Source organism: Kryptolebias marmoratus, linkage group LG1, assembly GCF_001649575.2.
Source record: "Kryptolebias marmoratus isolate JLee-2015 linkage group LG1, ASM164957v2, whole genome shotgun sequence".
In the NCBI taxonomy this organism is placed as follows: domain Eukaryota; kingdom Metazoa; phylum Chordata; class Actinopteri; order Cyprinodontiformes; family Rivulidae; genus Kryptolebias; species Kryptolebias marmoratus.
In genome coordinates this window covers 20795861-20814438 of record NC_051430.1, presented here as the reverse complement: position 1 = coordinate 20814438, position 18578 = coordinate 20795861, and the positions used below count along the sequence as shown (strand labels likewise).

At 41.8% G+C, this 18578-nt stretch overlaps 1 protein-coding gene across 1 annotated transcript; it reads right to left on the bottom strand.

Annotated features, from left to right (window-relative positions):
* Positions 1-297: 297 nt before the first annotated feature.
* LOC108234484 (coiled-coil domain-containing protein 112) lies at positions 298-5482 on the bottom strand. Its single transcript, XM_017413702.3, has 14 exons — positions 5438-5482; positions 4859-4968; positions 4524-4645; positions 4179-4268; positions 3890-3965; positions 3471-3597; positions 3250-3366; positions 3036-3173; positions 2652-2773; positions 2392-2518; positions 2105-2272; positions 1834-1932; positions 1593-1711; positions 298-1516 (listed from the first exon to the last, which is right to left on the bottom strand). The coding sequence occupies exons 1-14, from the start codon at positions 5480-5482 to the stop codon at positions 1486-1488; spliced, it is 1491 nt and encodes a 496-aa protein (XP_017269191.1). The 3' UTR covers positions 298-1485.
* Between the last annotated feature and the right edge of the window lie 13096 nt (positions 5483-18578).

The following is an 18578-nucleotide window of genomic DNA, read 5'->3' as shown; positions in this document are numbered from 1 at the left end:
GTTTAAAATAAAATAAGAAAAGTCTAGTTATTTCCATGCAGTGTCCAGAAAGAGGTGTTGTTCAGCTTGTAGGGCAGCACAACTGCTTCCACCCACCTTCATCATCATCATCATATGAAATAACTTTTTGTCACAACAAAAAATAGTGGCTGGTAAAACATTTTGTCCAAAGTTTTTAATTTCCACCCCTGCTTTCATTTTTAATCAAATTTGGCTTTTTGTTTAGTGTTTGTATATAGTGTTTGTATTTTGCCGTGCTTGTATATGTATATTTTATTGTCTTTTTTTTTATCCTTGTTTTTATATTTTATTTTTTGTTGTATTGTCGTCTGGCTTTACATTTGTTTTAAATGCACCATATAAATAAAATTGGCATTGAAATTTACAAATTACAAGTAGTACTTATGGAAATAAAGGCATGCGTTAAGCTTCAAATGACACTAATACTTAAAAAAAAAATCAAAAATGTGAGTACGTCTACTTTTCAGAGTTTTACATATCAGGTCATTTTAAATAAATCATCAGATATTAATAAATAATAAAGTCAATGCAACCTAAAATGGACAAAAACCCACATGGTTATCAGAAAAAAACTAAGTGAAAAAAACAGTTTTTACTTCATAATTTATTAGCTTTCAGAACCACCTTTAACAGTAATAAGTTGCAGTAAATTGGCTTCAGTAAACCCGTATTAGTTTTTAGGTCTTTGTGGAGATTTTTGATCCACTTTGTTGCTTTCAGAGTTGCAGGCATGTGTTCATGTGCAGCTCTTGAGGTTCTCACTGCAGCATTTGAATCAGGTTAAAGTCTGGAATTTGTTTGGACATTGCAACGCCTTGATCCGTCTTTACTCCCCGGTGCATGACCCAGTTTTAGGCAAGCTTTGGTTGTCAGACAGATGACCTGACATTTGACTCTTCAGCAGTTTGGTATACGGAAAACGTCACAGTTTTCTATGACCGCAAGCTGCCAATGCCTTGTGGTTGAAAAAAAAAAAAAAAAAAAGGCAGCCCCAAATCAGCTCTTCCATGCTTGTCAGCTAGTATAAATAGCTTTTGCTGATGTTCTAAATTTAGTCTATGCCAAATGCGGCACAGTGCATCGAGGCCAAACCCTTTTTATTCTGCTCTTGTCTGTTCAAAAACACACAGTTCTCAACGTTTTCAGTGGAGAATTTTCTCCTGGAAAAACCTCCCAAACGAGCCCTTCTTGTTCAGTCTCTTCCTAACTGTGTCGTGATCTTTAATGAGCCAGCCGAGGTTTCCTGAGACGTCGCTGTCGAATTCTTTTTGAGCGCTGTAACGACAACAGCTCGACTATGTAAAATGTAAGCGACATTTATTCACAGACGCAGAACTCTAAGTCAAATAAAAGCTCGGTTAGGTGTTCAGTTGGGCTCTGCCACAGAAATCCTTCTTAAATTCAGTTTCCTTAATAAAAAAAAAAGCAGAAAACACTGAATTCACTGCAGGACTCCTGATCTCTTCACAGGCCTTGTCTCCAAGAGGGAACAGCTCTGCAACACAAATACAAACTTCTTATTATTCAAACCACTCCTTAAAAGCAATCGGAAAGGGAAAAAAAGACTCAACCTGTGAAACATTTGTAGCAGCGGTCCGTCTCCTGAAGGGCCGATGTGTTTCATCCTCTCCTGCCATCCCTTAGTGGGACGGATTAACCTGGAGGGGTCTCTGTTTATGTGACCATCCACCTGCAGGAGAAACAAAGATTCATTAGCCCTTTTTTTTTTAGAAAACTACAAGTTTGTCAACGTTGGGTGTTAAATACCAATGGACTTGTGATAAAAATGTGTGTTTACGGAACAACGGGCACCTTCTCCTTCAGCTTAGCAGCGACTCGTTTTTGTCTTTCCTCTTCTCCTTTTTCCCTCAGCTGCTTTTCATGAAGCTTTGCCTCCACCTTGTGAAGATCCTGAAAAGGTGCAATCAATCTCTGCGTTTTATAAAACACGGTGGTTTCACACGCCCACTTGCTGTCTGGTATCTGATCTGAAAGCTAATCCGAATGTCTGATCGTTGACAGAAAATAATGACATCCAGTTTTGTGGGGTTTTTTCTGTTTCTGAGATTTGAAGATGTTTTACCCTTTCGCTGAAGCATTTGATGCTCTTTGCTGCCTCCCTCTGCCTCTCCTCCATTTCCCTCTGCTCTTCTTCTCTCCTGTTCCTCCTCTGTTCCTCCTCTTCCTCTCTCTTCAGTCGAAGATGCTCCTCAAGGGCCAGCTTCACCTCCAGCTGCCGGCGACGCTCCTCCTACTCGACAGAAATCCTGGTTTTTAAAGCTGGATGCAGATGAATGCTTCTCAATATTTATCATTCTCTCTTAAAAAAATAAATGTAATGGCAGCAACATTTGTTTACTCTGAAAGCACCTTTTCCTGTCTCCTCTTTTGAATCTCCTCGACCAATCTCTGCTCTTCCTCCTCTTCCTCCTTCCTTCTCTTGTCCTCCCTCCACAGCTCCAGCCGCTGAGCCACCTCCCTCCTCTCCTCCTTGGTCCTGTGAAAGTGCAAACAGCAAAGGCCACAAACAAATCCTCAGCCTCCTTTCCACTGACTCACTATGTGTGGCTATACAAAAAGATTTTAGGAGTTTCTGATGTTTATCTTCGTCAGTTTCCCGTCGGACTCACTTGTGCTGCTCGGCCAGGCTCCTGGCCTTCCTCTCTCGGTTTCGTGCCTCTTCCGTTTCCTCTTGACTCTGTATCCTCGTCTGACGTTCTTGATGTCTGCTGGCTTTCCAACGCTGAATGGCCTGCACAGGACGGGAGACCACAAGGGAAACTTACAGCTCAAAAAAGACATTTTTTTGTTACTCTTGTATAAAAAAGAAAATCAGATAGATTCTGTTTATCTATCTTTGTGGAAAAAATGATAAATGTGTGACTCAAACCTTCTTAAACAAAACCTTAGTGAAGCTAAACATTTATATTTAATATTTAGTAAAGATTGCTTAGTTTCATGTATTCATCTACAATAAGTACTGAGCTCATGAATGTGTTGCCACAGTTTTCTACCCCTCTCTTTTTGTCCTTTAAGCTGAGCAGCTCCTGATGCCAGTCCTCATGTTGCTCTATCTCCTCCAGAGTTTTACCCGGCAGGTACAGTTTGGCCTCTTTCCTGTAGGATGGTTGCCCGCTGTGCTTCGTCCAGACCTGAAATGCCAACATTCAAGTCAAACGACAATCTTGATGTCAGGCTGGAGACGTGGACAGTGATTTGTGAGCTTACCTTCAGAAAGGCCTGATGGTCAAACTGGTCCCAGCCTCCATATTGACCACCTGTCCTCTGCAGGAACTCCTCCAAGGCTCTGACCTCTGCGGGGAGGTCTCTGTCCTGGAGTTTGAACTAACGAGACGGTAAAAACCAAAGGATGAAGAGGCTCATTTTCTTTTCATTGTGTATCTGATGGCCAGAAAAGAAGGAGAGGAGGAAGCCGAGGGTGGACGGACCTTAAGAGTGGAAGCTGTGGGTAGTTTGGAGTTTGATTTAACAGCAAGGTTCCAATTTTCAATCTTCTTCTCATAAGCATTGACTTCCTGCCTGCATGTCCTCTCCTCCTTCAAATATTCCTCAAAGCTGTGAGGAACAAATAAACAAATAAAATAAAATTATTTTATTTGTTTTGATTTCAATACCTGCACTCATTCCTAAGCATAGAGAAAACACTGAGCACCTGTTAGTTTCTAACATGTTTTACTGTACATAATCCGATGTAAGAGTAAATGTGCTGAATTTAAATGTAACTGGTATTATTATACTAACAATGGTAAAGAGGATGCAGTTATCCTGACATTACAGTTCATAGTTAGTTGTTTATTTTTCAAGTTTTTCAGGCTGACTCGGTCTGAAGATACCTGTATCTTCTTACCACAAACGCTGCTCCTCCTTCACGGTGTTTATTGAGAGTTCCACCTCTGACATGATTTCCTTCAGCTTTTCAATCACTACAAACCCAAGCAGAAATGTCACATTAACAACAATCTGTCTGAAAGCTTTCTTACTTTAACTTTCTTCACACAGCTCTACAGAGGCTGTTTTAAATTTACAATAACATACAATGAATGTGTCATAGGATGGATGGTTAAATCATAAAACCAAACTGAACCGATTTTAGGTTCTTTTTTTTTTCATACTAAAAAAAGAAGCAAAACTCTTACGCTCAGGAGTTGGCTTCACATCGGTTAGATGTACCTGAAACTTCCTCACACCATTTTGAATCTTTGCAAGCTGCTTCTGAAGATGCATCTCTAAAGAAGTAAAAGTTAAGAACACTGCATTTAGCGTGTGTTGTTCTGGTGAATTGTTGCAGATGACGTGTGGTGCAAAAACTAATGCCAGGGTGGAATATGTTAAATGCTATTGTTTACCTGAGGTTGTATTTACATTTAAAAACCTGGTGCAGACCAGATAACTCCTGACTGTGTTCTGTGCATTCTTCTATAGTTGGTTGTGTATTGTTTTGTAAGCGAGTGCCTGATAATGATAATGGTAAAGAAACTTACTCTGAGTTCTTCTTTCTTTCTCCAGTATTTTTTCACATTCTTCCAGTTCATGGTACACATCTGTCCAGCCATGCTTTTTGCACAAAGCGTTCAGTGTTTGCTCTTTCTCCAGCTTTTCAATCCTATTGAAAGAAAAAAAAAAGGTTAACATGATACATGATTACATTAATAAAGCAAAGATAAGAAAAGCACCCTGAAGGTTCTGTTTTCAGTACTGCATTACATTAAACCTGAAAGCAAAATAATACATTTATTTATTTGTCCATCATTGCCTCGTTGAAGTGCTTGTTGTCTTGAATTTAAACATGAAATAAACCCTGAACAGCTTCACTCACTGCCTCCTGTTCTTCTCGACTTCCTGAAGAAACTGAACAACTTTCTGTCTGTCCGGCCTCTGGTCTACTCTTGATGTAGTGGCTTCATGGACAAAGGTCTCTCCATCGCCCTGAAAAAGACGAGAAAAAGCAAAACACCAAAGCTTAGCTCTCTAAGCAAAAAATTAACCACTTGAACTTGCGCTACCTTGCGTCCGATAATGTAAGACCGCGCTCCTCAGTAATAGGGAACGGCCGCACAACGGGTAACCACGCAACAATCGCCGCATCCATTGTCGGACAAACACAAACGGAGTAACATAACATCTTAAACTCCAGATAAATGATCCAAATTAGCTTCATTAAATATTCACAAATGGACATTTGACTCCAGTGTACTAGTAACTGGCGTATGTGACAACAAATAGTTATTATTAGTAGTTTGTAACGCTTTATAGCCTTGCTAATGTTAGCCTTGCTTAACGCTAGCTTGTTAGTTGTACACATTTCCCACAACCTCTCAATATTTTAAACATTTCATATTGTCTAAAATGTGAAACATTTAGGGGAAAAAGCAGCAAGTAGTTCCAAAATAGCTACCAAGCACAGTTTCTCATCGCATCCTGCGGTTGCTAGGGCGGCCATGTTTTTTTTTAAACTTTATTTAAAAGGAGCGGCTTAACAAATGTCGCCTGTAGTTACGGGTTTCCGCCAGCAGGGGGCGCTGCGTGTCGTTAAAGGAACGCCGTAAGAATGATAACAATAAGACAAGTGAATGAAACAGTTTGGTACTATCTGTGCTCATTTATCTGACTACATCACGCAGAAGTGGAGGGAAGCTAAACCTCCTGTAACCAGGAGACGGTAACCATGACAACAACAGACTCATTTGGCTGCAATAAATTTTGGATCTCCTATAAATTAAGGAATGATTGGATATTAACGTGAAGTATTTATGCTTAAACTTAAGTGATTTCGGTGTGTGGGTGGCTATAAGAAAATGAAAATGATTGTGTATGTATAGAGAGCAAATATATACAATTTACATAAAGAATTTAATAAGAAATACATAATATAAGCCGCCAGCAGAACCTAGATAAGTTTATAAATGTTCTTTATGTAAACATTACGGAGTATGCATCAGTTTAGTTTCTACAATAGCTGCCTTTCAAAGAGAAAATAGTGAAATTTGTAGAAAAAGTTAATTAGGTTTTGTGCTAAGCTTGGCTCAGAATGCGAACAGGAAACCCCTGAGGAGGCAGATCTGAACAAAAAGGTTGGAGCAGCTGTGAAAACACGCTGGTATGAAGATTACAGAACATGCTAATGGACATCTCCAAGGAGCAGAAGAGGGCACGATGGGCTTACACAACTGTGATGAGCTGTCACCAGCAAGTATCTGTTTACCCCATTCATGGTTACATGACAACACACAAATGAATTGATTTATGTGTAGGAACTTGGAGAAACAAGCTTCGTCTTTCCCCCAGTGTGTTTTTAATGCCTTTAATCTGCTTACTTTGCTGATGAAATATCCTCTTTTCTAATCTGATGAAAGCAATTTCCTCCCATTGAACACCACGGCTCAGTTTTTCTCAGTTGCCTCCTCATAATTGGGCTGATAGTTCTTTTTATAACCCAGTTCCCGAGAAAGGATAAATCTGACCGTGTCTCAGATCAGCTATTGTTAGAATCGCCTACTCCTCTCATGTTCTCAAATAACTGACAGCGTGTTTCTGCCGAGGCCTTGATTATTTATCTGTAACAGTTTTTCTTTTTCGCAACGGGCCAGCAGCTATAATTATTATGAGAGCTGTCAAAGTGACAGTCAGAAGGGAAAAAAAAAGGGAACAGAGGTGGAGAGTGGGTGGAGGGAGTATAAATAGTAACCTGAATCCATTATTGAGTGCAGATATTGGGGATGGCAGCTCCCAGTGGGGCAGAGGCAGAGTCGCTGTTGCAACATAAATAGCCGCCGTTCTCCCTAATGAAGAGTGTTACAGTTTCCTGTCTCATCCTCAGCCAGGAGACTCGCTTCATTTGACGAAAGACGCCATCCGATGAGGCTCCTGGCGGTTGCTACAACAAACAGGGGGTCGTGAAGCAAATCAGAGTATTTCCTGCAAAAAATGCAAATCAGTCTTAAACTCCTCTTTCCGAGGCCTCTCCAGCTGCACTTCACCTGTCAGCATCAACTCATCTGTCACCTCAAACAGGTGGGCGCTAAAACCTCATCACAGCGACATGTACTTACTTACTCAAATAAAAATTTGCAAGTGGTCAGCTTGTTTTAAGCAAAGGCCCCGTACGTTGCTTTCTTCTCAGAATAAAGCAGCAAAAGCACATTTCGTTTCAGACTTGCTTCATTCAGCTGGCAGCAAAATCTTCGACTTGATCGTGTCGTGGAAATAGGGGTGCAAAGGGTGCAGCAGGACGCCTTGATGGATACCAGAGGACGAGCATGTTCAAAAACACATATTATATTAGTGCTGCATGTTTCAATTCCAATAATATTTCCATATTGGTCATCTTTTTTAATTTTATTTCTGCACTGTTATTGCTTATTTGTGTCCTAAATACGCAGCATTATTTTTTAATGTCCATATTCAGACAATACAACATGCATTACCAGCATTTTACTGCATATATTCTGGCATTAAGAGATTCTTCGTATACTCACAAGCTCAAAGCATCACGCCAAATGAAACATGTTCAGACTGAGGAGAAGTCTTCCCAAGTAAAAATCAAATAATCCCAAATATAAAGTAAATGTACTCAGGTAATGTCATCTGTTAGAGCTTTGGTGAAACCAGTTCGAACCCTCTGACCCTTTCTGGCATGAAACTTCCAGAACGTTTTCTTAAAATAGCTTTTTTTTAAAATGCCTGTTTCGCAACTTTCCTCCAAACATTCATCTGTTTTTTTATGTGTGTTTTCAGTTCTTGAACTCTTGCACTGCCTTTACACTCCAACACCTCAGGTTAAATCAGATATCTTTGTGCCGAAGAGGTCAGGAAAGAGGGTAACAGCGGCTAAATAAAAAGCTGGGGAAAAAAAAAAAAGCGAGAGAAAAGGGGAGATGTGACCTTTGACCCCCTCTCAGGAGTTTATGAACTATTTGGAAATGTTATGAGACACGATCCCTGTAAACCGAGAGGACAGTCCTGCATTCATGAGCAGAGGGAGAAGGAGCGTAGTTATTTATGCAATCTGCCTCCATGTTTGTTTGTGTGTGTGTGTGCGTGTGTGTGTTTCTACCTCTTATACCAAAGTTGAGTGTGTTTACCTTGAGCTCCACTGGCCGTCAGCCAATCGCTAAATAGGAGTGTTTTCAGCCAACGTCCCAGCCCAGCGTGGACCAGCAAATAAAAACAGCAGGCATAAACATAATATTTGTTGATACACACACACACACACACACACACACACACACACAGGCTTATGCAAGTATTCTTATTAGGAAATCACATGAACACCAACTCAGTTTGTGCAATCTAAATCAAAACACGTCCCTAACCATTACCGGTTTCTGTTAAATTCCAATCATAACCTGATCTACACACACCTCTAAAAATGACTGGCGTTCAGAAAGAAAGTTTGTCAGATTACCCCAAAAATATCAGAATAAAGTAAAAGAAAATCAAGAGAGGAAACAAACAAAAGGCAGTTTTACCAGCTTAAAAAGTTCAAAATTATCAGGGATGTTTGAATTTGATAAGACATTTTTTACATTTAGTTGAAATTACTCCTATATAAAGTTATTTTTTATTATTATTTCTATGTCCCTGACTGCACTGCTGTGGATAGTTTTTAAAGTTCATATTTTTCTGTGATTTGAAAGAAAACAGAATTTAAAACAAATGTTTTGGAGTAAAAGTTGACCGAGCCTCAGATATAAAAAGGAAGAATATCTGACTGAAGCTAAAAGAATATCTCAGGTTGATTTGAAGTGAGGTTCTATGGAAAGGTTGTTCTCAATCATTATCCTACCTGCAGCAGATAGCTCTTTGTTTGGATGAATAGAGTTTAAATTTGAAAAGTCTGAAGGGCTAAATGCTGGTGTCTTCAAACAACAACAATAAAATATTTGATAGCAGTTCATGTAAACTCTTTTTTTATAAGCTCTTTGTCAGTTTCACGTCACTGTAGCAGAAATATTAAGAAACTCTTCCCAAAACTAAAATAGTTTGCACGAACCACAATGAAATGTTTGAAATTTAAATTATTTTAAGATGGCAATTATCCACTTTGGACTACTTGGACAAGCTGTTAGCTCGTCAGTCTTTTGTTCAAAAAGCTTTTCTACAACAGGTAAGATATTAACTGTTCATAATCCTTCCACCGAACCCTACTTCAAATTATTTAAATGATCCCTTTAAACAACTGTAGCTCTCTTACTTTACCATCATTCGTTGTTTCCTTTTAATAATCAACTCTTTTACTACACTGCTAAACTTTAATAAGATGCAGAATCAGAATCAAGTCAACCAGATGTAGAAAAACTGGGAAAACCAATCCAGTGTGGTTGTGCTTACATGTACAAAACAATGTTATCGTTCGTCCAAAATCTTAATTTGACGATTAGAAATAAAAATGTCCACTTTGGAAAGCATTGGTGAAGTTTGTTCTCCCAAATATGTGTCTTGAAGTTGTCAGGGTCTGTGACTGGAACTGAAAATACGCTGGATCAGCTCGGGTCCTGAGCAAATATTTTGCCCTGGGGGCTCCTTGACAGGTTAATGTGTCCATGCACTCACACACACACACACCAAGTTTGCTGTGCCACCTGCTGAAATTGTATATGGTGTTATAAAGCAACCTGATCTGGCTGCTTCCTGCGTAACACGCTCACCGTGCTGGCCTCACGCAGGCTGCCGGGGACACGTGCGTTCGTGGCTGTGTGTACACATCAGTAAATCATCTGGACGGCAGGCAGCTTGAAGGCAAAAAGGGGGAAAGTGATCGGTCTGATTCCTTCTCCTGCCGAGGGTCACTCTTCTCCTTATAAACGCACAAACATTTCCGCGAACCCACTTTTTGCTTTAATGAGGCCCGTTTCTTCTGCCTCAGCTAACTTAATGTTGCAGGTGTTTATAAATGTCTGAACTCTGTGCACGTCAGCCGGCTGGTTTCTGTTACGCCGAGCCCACATGCGGTCTGATTCGTCCTCTGCAGACAGAGTTGCTACGAGCTCTCTGAGCCGGTCGGTCTCAGAGGTGGCACGGATGTAAGTTTAGACAGGAGCGGAGGGTCCTGCCCGGAAGCTTGGCGCCCTTTTTAGGGATCAGGAAAGGAACCTGAGAGGTAGAGGAGACAATAAAAGGAGTATTTCCGCCCGCACAATTCTCCTATTCTTGGATTTATTTCCTTGTGAAACACAAGAGCGGTCTAACTTTGGTTGAGTTAACTGTCTGCTTATCACGTTTGGCCCAGAGACCTCAGAGTCTGAATCCTGATAACCTCTGCAGCCCTCTCCGCTGACCTTTCATTTAACACCACGAACACTTCAGAGTTTCCACTTGGACAGCACCTCTGCTGGGTCGGGATCGTTTCGTTAATTCAGTCATCTTCAGTCGTTAGTTTAAGTTCCTTTTATTTATTTTTTTGTCAGACAAGTTTCAGTCCAGGAAACCAGTTGGACTTTTTAATAAAAGGTTTCAAACGGCCTCCTGAAAAGCATTGTTGTCAAGAAACATATTTTGGACAACTGTGGAAAATACAACAGCATGAAAGCCCTCAGTTCCAATCTGTTCACAGATATTTGGGAAACTGAATTGTTAAATTAGTGCATCGATTTCCTGTCGTTTATCTGTGGTCTGGTGTCAGTAACAACAGGCCCAGGAGGGAAGGCCAGACGTCCCTCCCTTCAGCGGCACTTTTCAGCTCCTCCTGGAGGATCCCAGGGCGTTTCCAAGGTATGGCAGCCGTCCTGGGACCTGAAAGTTGCGTGTTTGATTCCCCCGCCATGCCCATATATCGCGGCGTCCTTGAGCAAGATACCTAATCCCTAACTGCTCCCTGAGCACTGGAATAGCTGCCCGCTGGTCCACTTGTGTGTATCTCATATGTGTGTATCAGTCAGATGCAGAGAACAAATCTCCTATGTGTGCATGCAATGGTTGCAATATGTAGCATTTATCTAATCTTATATACAAACCCTCCTGCAAGTTCTGGGTCTGCCCCAGGGTCTCCTCCCAGAGGGAGGCGCCCAGGAGACATCCTGATCAGGTGCATGAACCACCTCAGGGGACTACTTTCTGTCATGATCTATATCTCATGGCCACAGGTGAGGGATGGAACGTAGGTGGACCAGTAAATCCGGAGCTTCTCCTTTTGGCTCAGCTCCTTTTTCACCACGACGGACCAGAGCAAACGTCCTCATTACCGTGGAGCAGATTTTCACCCTCAGGGGGTAACGAGACTTTGGCTCTCCAGTGTTGTGGACTTGGAGTGTTCTCCGAGGTGCTGCAGGACTATGAGGTGCCAGGGTCACTTTTAAGGGTGATCTGGTCCCCGTTGAACCAAAGAGAGAGCTTTGTTTGTCCTCCTCCTCGGCACAAAGTGAAGCTCGTTCCTGGCGCAGGTTGGTCTCCACCAGGACTGTCCCTTGTGTCCCTTTTCATGGACAGGAGCTCTGATTTGTGCAGATAGGGTGGTTCTGCTAGCGTCTTCAGGCCATGACATTCGGCGTGCGCTGGAGCTTGTCTCCAAAATATTTATTTCCGCCATTTCCTCTTTAGCTTACTGCTACGCCGCTCCAGTTCACGTTCCTTTGGGGTCATCGAAGCATGTTCTATGAGCATCTAAATGTTACTGAACTTCAACCATGAAAGTCAACAAGAAGAAAACTGAGTTTAGTTTTTTTCTCATCGGATCGTACGGAACAAATAGACAATTAAACAACTGTTATAGCTCTTTCCAGATCATTTTTTTTTAATTCTGGGAATACATGTAAAACATATACAACACAAAATACACAATTAAACCACATTTTTATTAGAAAAACAAACAATCAAGGACTAACATAACCTTGTTTTTTATTTTTATTGGGTTTTTTTTAGCTTTTTTCCTTGGATTTTTAAATAAAATCCTATTAAAAAGCAAGCGCTGTCTTCTCTTCCACGTCTGCAGCATCAGTGAAGTCATTAGACAAATAGTTTTGGTCGTTCAGGTCGTTCTTAAAATCCTCAGAGCAGCTGAGTATTTGGCTGCGTGCGATGGAAATTAATAAATAAATCTACAAGGTGTTAAAAGCTACCCGTCAGGGATTCTGATGAGCACGGAGCAGCTCATTACCTAACAGCCTGTGCTTACTTTTGACTCCTGTCGAAACTCACTTTCCTGCCGATAAACCTGGAAGTGGATCCGTGCACCCATGAGCTGAAGCCTGAAACAGTAGACGCCTGGAAGTTGGTGAGCCCTGAATGCAAGTCAGGGAGCTGCACAGACAGCTGCTCCAGCACCTCCAACCATGTGATGTTTATCTGGTTAACTCAATCGGGAGCTTTGCATAACCTGCTAACCTGAGAAAAACAGTCGGAGGTCTTTCTCCTCGTTTCATTCGATTCGTCCACGATTCTCATGTCAACCCAAAAACCTCACCTGCACTGTTTGCCGTCGACAGGAAAAGTGCTGCTTCATATAGAGCAGTGTACAGGTGCTGGTCATAAAATTAGAATATCATGAAAAAGTAGATTGATTTCAGTAATTCCATTTAAAAAGTGAAACTTGTATATTATATTCATACATTACATACAAACTCATATATTTCAAATGTTTATTTCGTTTAATTTTGATGATTACAAATGACAACAAATGAAAATCTCAAATTCATCATATCAGAAAATTAGAATATTACTGAAGACCAATAAAAACAAAGGATTTATAGAAATGTTGGCCAACTGAAAAGTATGAACATGAAAAGTATGAGCATGTACAGCACTCAGTATTTAGTTGGGCCTCCTTTGGCCTGTATTACTGCAGCAATGCGGCGTGGCATGGAGTCGATCAGTCTGTGGCACTGCTCAGGTGTTATGATAGCCCATAGATTTTCTATGGGGTTAAGGTCAGGAGAGTTTGCTGGCCAATTAAGAACAGGGATACCATGGTCCTTCAACCAGGTACTGGTATCTTTGGCACTGTGTGCAGGTGCCAAGTCCTGTTGGAAAATGAAATCTGGATCTCCAAAAAGTTGGTCAGCTGCAGGAAGCATGAAGTGCTCTAAAACTTCCTGGTATGTGGCTGCGTTGACCCTGGACCAACACCAGCAGATGACATGGCACCCCAAACCATCACTGACTGTGGAAACTTTACACTGGACTTCAGCAACGTGGATGAAGTGCCTCTCTTCTTTTCCTCCAGACTCTGGGACCTTGATTTCCAAAGGAAATGCAAAATTTACTTTCATCAGAGAACATNCATCAATTTTGAACCTTTTCACAAGATTCTAATTTTCTGATATGATGAATTTGAGATTTTCATTTGTTGTCATTTGTAATCATCAAAATTAAACGAAATAAACATTTGAATTATATGAGTTTGTATGTAATGTATGAATATAATATACAAGTTTCACTTTTTAAATGGAATTACTGAAATCAATCTACTTTTTCATGATATTCTAATTTTATGACCAGCACCTGTATGTTATCTAACATGAAACATATGGCGCCAAGCTGAGTGATTCTGGGCTGCAAAGGAGCGGCCCTCGGCTTATTCAGCCCAGACTTCGATTGTCGCCACCCTGAGATTCAAACTGCAGCCTGAGCCCGATGTTGGGTGACACAGGAGAGTCCAGCCTGTCTGACTCTGGTGCAAAGGTAAGGCAATCTGCTGTCTGACACCTCTAAAGCTCAATAATTAACAAAGTTCAGTGGAAAGGGCGCTACCTGTTGATAAGAGGAAAAAAATATAAGTTTTCTTGAAATACGAAGCAATTAGGGGTCATTTTATACATCTGTTCCAGGTTTGTGTGATGTTTTATATCGCGTTAGAGCTGTCTATTGTTTTTTTCTCTCTCTCTCTGCAGAAATAAAGACTGAAATCACTGATTGCCAACCACTAAACCGCTTTCAATCCCCCCCCCATGAACAGATTCAGACAGCAAAGCAGCAGCAAGTGAAAGTGCTTCTCATCTCAAATTAATCTTGTGCCGCCCGGCTGGTAAAACAAATCGCACAGGGGGTAAAACGTTCATGTCAGGTCGCTGGTTAAATAATAAGCAGCAGCTGTTTGGCTCCTGCCCCTGAGCTTCCTGCGGGCTGATTGAGCTTTAACTGGAAGGCAGGGGGATGATGGTTCGAACGGAGCCTGGCTGGGAGGGGTGAGGGTTCACAATGCAGTCAAACTGGTGCTGTTTGTTACGTGAGCCTGAGTGTGTGTGTGTGTGTGTGTGTGTGTGTGTGTTGGTTTTATGAAGAGAGAAGACAAGTGTTAAGTTTACAGAGATGACCTGCGGGGCTCAGAGGAGCCGACTGCAGACTCAAGGGTCACAGGGTGTGTGTGTTTGTGTGTGTGTGTGTGTGTGTGGTTTAACAAGCAGTCTGGTCGCTGATGTCACCCTAAACCCGCAGCCTCGCTGAGGTTTTACTCAGAGGAAAGATTATCTCTTAAAGTTTTACAGTTTGTAGCATAAAGGAGGACACATTTCAACTTTTTATTTTGATTAAAAAAAAACAAACAAACATCTGTGACCACTTACATTTCCTCCTTTCTTGGATAAATGGGAATCTGGTCTAACTCACAGAGACTTTAAACTGTTATTATAATTATTATAATGCAAGGCTGGTGTGTCTGTGTGTGTCTGTTACCAGAACTTCTCCTGAACCACTGGATGGATTTTAGTGAAACTTTCAGGAAACAATGATTGGATGGACATCCACAGCTGATTAACTTTCAGACACAACCCATTTCAAGATGGCCACCACAGCCAACAGACTTTAGGAAACACCAAATTGGCTATAACTCAGCCAATTTGACAGATACGGAGATAGAATTTGACGTGGTAGTAGCTGGGAGTCATTCACAGCACATAACGTGAGTTTGTGCATCAAGTTATTTTCAAGGTTTGCCCAAAATGGCTCCAACTCTGTTATTTTTATGACACAAGATGATTTTAGTCTAAAACACTGGCATGACAGGCATGCATTCCTTTAAGGAATGCTTTTCCTTTAATTTCTTCCTTAATTCTTGTTTATTCCCTTCCCTCTGCCCAGCCTTGGCGTTCTCTCAGACTCTCTGCGCCCCACGAGAAAACAGCTGGAAACAAACACGAGGAAACACTTTGTGCCGAGAGAGCAGCTCTCATCTAACTCGGCGCACCGCCCTCGATTACTTTAAAGGTTAGCAGATGACTTGTCGCACTCCCTGTCCACGTTTTGGCTCCTCTGTAAAAGCAGATGGGTTTAAAGAGACGACAGGTCTGAAGATGTAACGGCGGTGTCGGTGGTTCTGTGATGGTGAGACACAGACACCGGAGGATCTGAGTGTCCGGTTCACTGTCGGGACACTGGATCTGTCCCCCCCCCGCCTGTTCCCGATGTTCCCGGCAGCTCAGGATGAGAGCGAGCGCTGCTGCGACTGTTCGTGTTGATTAGCAGCTTCTGATGGGCGTCAGGGCACAGAGAGACGACGGGTGTCAAACAGAAATCCTGAAGTGAAAGTCTGCGTGTCTGTGTGTGAGGCTGTGGTCCTGACAGCTCCGTGTTCAGAGCCAAACGGAGAGGAAGGCCCTGATCAGGCCGGGATCAGGCAGAAAAAAAAGAGGCGCCTCGTGGAAACGACGGGCCCTCAGATGAGCGTGGGCCGGCCCCAGTGAGTCACTGTGGATTTGTGGCAGATGGTTTGACAACAAACGTGGGCACAGCCAAACACTTAAGCCAAATCGAGATAAAGGAGCTGCACTTTTATTTATTTATTTGACAAGAAAAAAAAAAGAAAACACCAGTTATCTTGAAAACAATTTAAGCGGTTTTCTGTAGTTGGACCTTGCAGCATTTTTGCCGGAATTTCAAACAAGACAAATCCTCTCTCTGAGAAAGTATGGGACTCAGATAAACACAGACGAAAACAAAACTAAAACAAAAACTCCTCCATCAATGTTTAAAAGATTAAAAATAGATGAATAATAAACAAGAGCTTGTAGTCAGGCAGAACATGTTGTCTTTAACAGTTCGCCTCGCTGTTATTAGTTACCAAGTCCTGCAATTATTTAAAGTAATATCATCTTTAACATTTGTTTAGAAACTGAGGTGACAGAAAAACAAAACGTATTTATGAAGAGAAACAACACTTCTTAAGTGGTTAGTTGTTGATGTCCAAGTTTTAACACAATTCTTCAGTTTTTCAGCTTCATGTGTGATTATTTAATGTGTGATTATTACAGCAGAGGCACTCCAAACTGCACAGGAAGTGCTACAGCTAGCCGCTGCTTCTGCACGTCCAAATAACTATGGAGTTTTATGTGAAACTGACGGGTGGAAAGGTTTATAAAAAAGCAATTTACATGAATCAATCTAAAGCTTTTGAGACTGGAATTGCCTTAAGCCTCTGCCCTACAGGGACCAGCTCATCGAGCCGATCAGAATTCAGCTCATATTTTTCTCCAGAGTGAGGTTGTTCAAAGCGCGACCTACAGCAGGTAAGATAACCATGGAAGCCCACTTGAAAAGAGCGGAACTATCCCTTTAAATATGTATTTTGGTCCGCTGAACCAATTAAAATAAAACACAAAACATGAATCTGTAAAATGTGTCACTCTTGCTAAAACAATGAGACCAAACTTGGGTTGTGTGTGTATGTGTGGCACAGCGGATTGTGTGTGTGTGTGTGTGTGTGTGTGTGTGTGCCCAGGTGGTGTTGTTGGGAGATAAGTTGTGGTTTGTTAGCAGACAGATCTATTTGTTGGCACACATTTTTTCTTCTTTTCTTTTTTGTTTTGGCTCTATAACAAAGAAGCTACCAAAGAACTAGCAAATAAGAACGCACAGTGGATTGTATGTGTGTGTGTGGGTGTGTGTGTGTGTGTGTGTGTGTGTGAGAACAGCTTCTTCCACCGATTCCTCGTGGGTCTAATAGTATCACTGAAGCCTTAACAGTGCTCAGTAATTAGCTCCAGTTGCTGTTGAAGCCTCCATCAGAAGAGGCTCAGGCTGTTTGTGTGTTTGCGTGTTGAATTTGTGTATTTGTTGTTACGCCAGCTAAATCACCCTCTATTTATACGAGAGTTGCTTTGACAGCTGACTCAAGGTGGAAAGTCTTTGCTTAGAGAGCAGCAACCACTTGCTCATACACACACGGGATAACACATCCTTCACTGTTGCACAAACACACAATTAGCCGAGCCCCCAGGTTCAGTCAGTGCGTGTGTAACTCTGTGGGACGGAGATAGAAAGTGTTGGGCGGGAACCCAGTAATGTCCAGTACGGCCCAGTGTCAGGTTCAGACCAGTGATCCCCACCTTAATACCCGCTCCGGTCTATTTCTGCTGCAGGACCTATTATGTAATTGGCCACATTTTCGCCCTGACGAAAGGTGGGCAATAATGTTTTTGCCTGTCTCTGTTAGCAACACGCCTCATTAACCACAGGACAGATTTTAACTGCAGCTAATCGACCTCAGCAAACACAAAAATGGCTACAACTCAGTCAATTTTATAGATTTTGACCTAATATTTGGTGTGGTAGTAGCTGAGACTCATCCTCAACAATTATTGTTAACAGATTCCACAGGATGTTTGTTTAAAATGTCGCCCTTTACTATTTGGAGGCAACTCTGTCTGTTAGCAGAACATCTCATGAGCCAAAGCGTAGATTTGAACGAAACCCTTGTGAAATTAGCCTTGGATGTACATCTACAACTGATTAACTTTTGGAATCAGTCCAATTCAAGATGGCCACCGTGGATAATTGGTAAAAGCTCAGTCACTTTTACAGATACCTAGCTAAACTTTGACGTGGTAGCAGCTGAGAGTCGCGACTGCAAGAGACTTGTGCATGCTCCTACCAACACAGCTCTAACTACATGTTAGGACTTTCATTTTTGTTTTGTTTCCCCAGCAGGTGCCTCTTTTATTCGACGCCATCCCTCTTTAGCATTTCAAAGTCAAGAAAACACCAAACCGCGCAGGGCACACTTGTTTCCGTCTGCACTTCGGCTCCGAGGGACAGCGATGATAGACGTCGACGGCTCCCTGCCTGGAAGGAGTCTTCAAAGCGCAGGCTGGGCGTTCAGCAGGTTTTTCGGTGTGTCTGAAGAGTTTCGCTCCGGCAGGTATGCCTACAAGCAGAGGGGCGCCCCGACTGCTTGTTGGCACGAACAGATCCTCGTGGCTCAGACTGTTTCGAGTCCCCGTGAAGAGAGGGTCATAAGGAAACGAATATGAGACCAGATTTCGTCAAACGAAACTGGACACTTTAGCCTTCCAAAGGTGTCACGCATCGGATAGCGCTCAGAGTATGTGTTGAGGATGACTTTCAGCTACTACCACACCAAATTTGAGCTCAGTATCTGTCAAGTTAGTTGACTTGTAGCCATTTTTGTGTTTCATAAGTCAGTCGACTGTAGCAGCCATCTTCAATTGGGTTGACTCCAAAGTTTAATCAGTTATAGAGGTACACTTAATGATTGTTTTCTGAAAGTTTCATTAAAATCCATCCAGCAGTTCATGGAATATTTTGCTCAAACAAACAGACTTGACTCTAATTCTTAAGAGCAAGGTTTTAAATACAGATATTGCTCGTTC

Bases quoted from the DNA above. Each gene is read 5' to 3' on its own strand.
- LOC108234484 (XM_017413702.3), bottom strand. From the start codon at position 5,482: ATGGCCGCCCTAGCAACCGCAGGATGCGATGAGAAACTGTGCTTG. The intron at 2,774-3,035 runs GTAGAAAACTGT...CGTCCTGTGCAG, and splicing joins TAAAGGACAAAAAGAGAGGG to GCCATTCAGCGTTGGAAAGC. The intron at 1,712-1,833 runs GTGCCCGTTGTT...TTTCTCCTGCAG, and splicing joins CTGCTAAGCTGAAGGAGAAG to GTGGATGGTCACATAAACAG.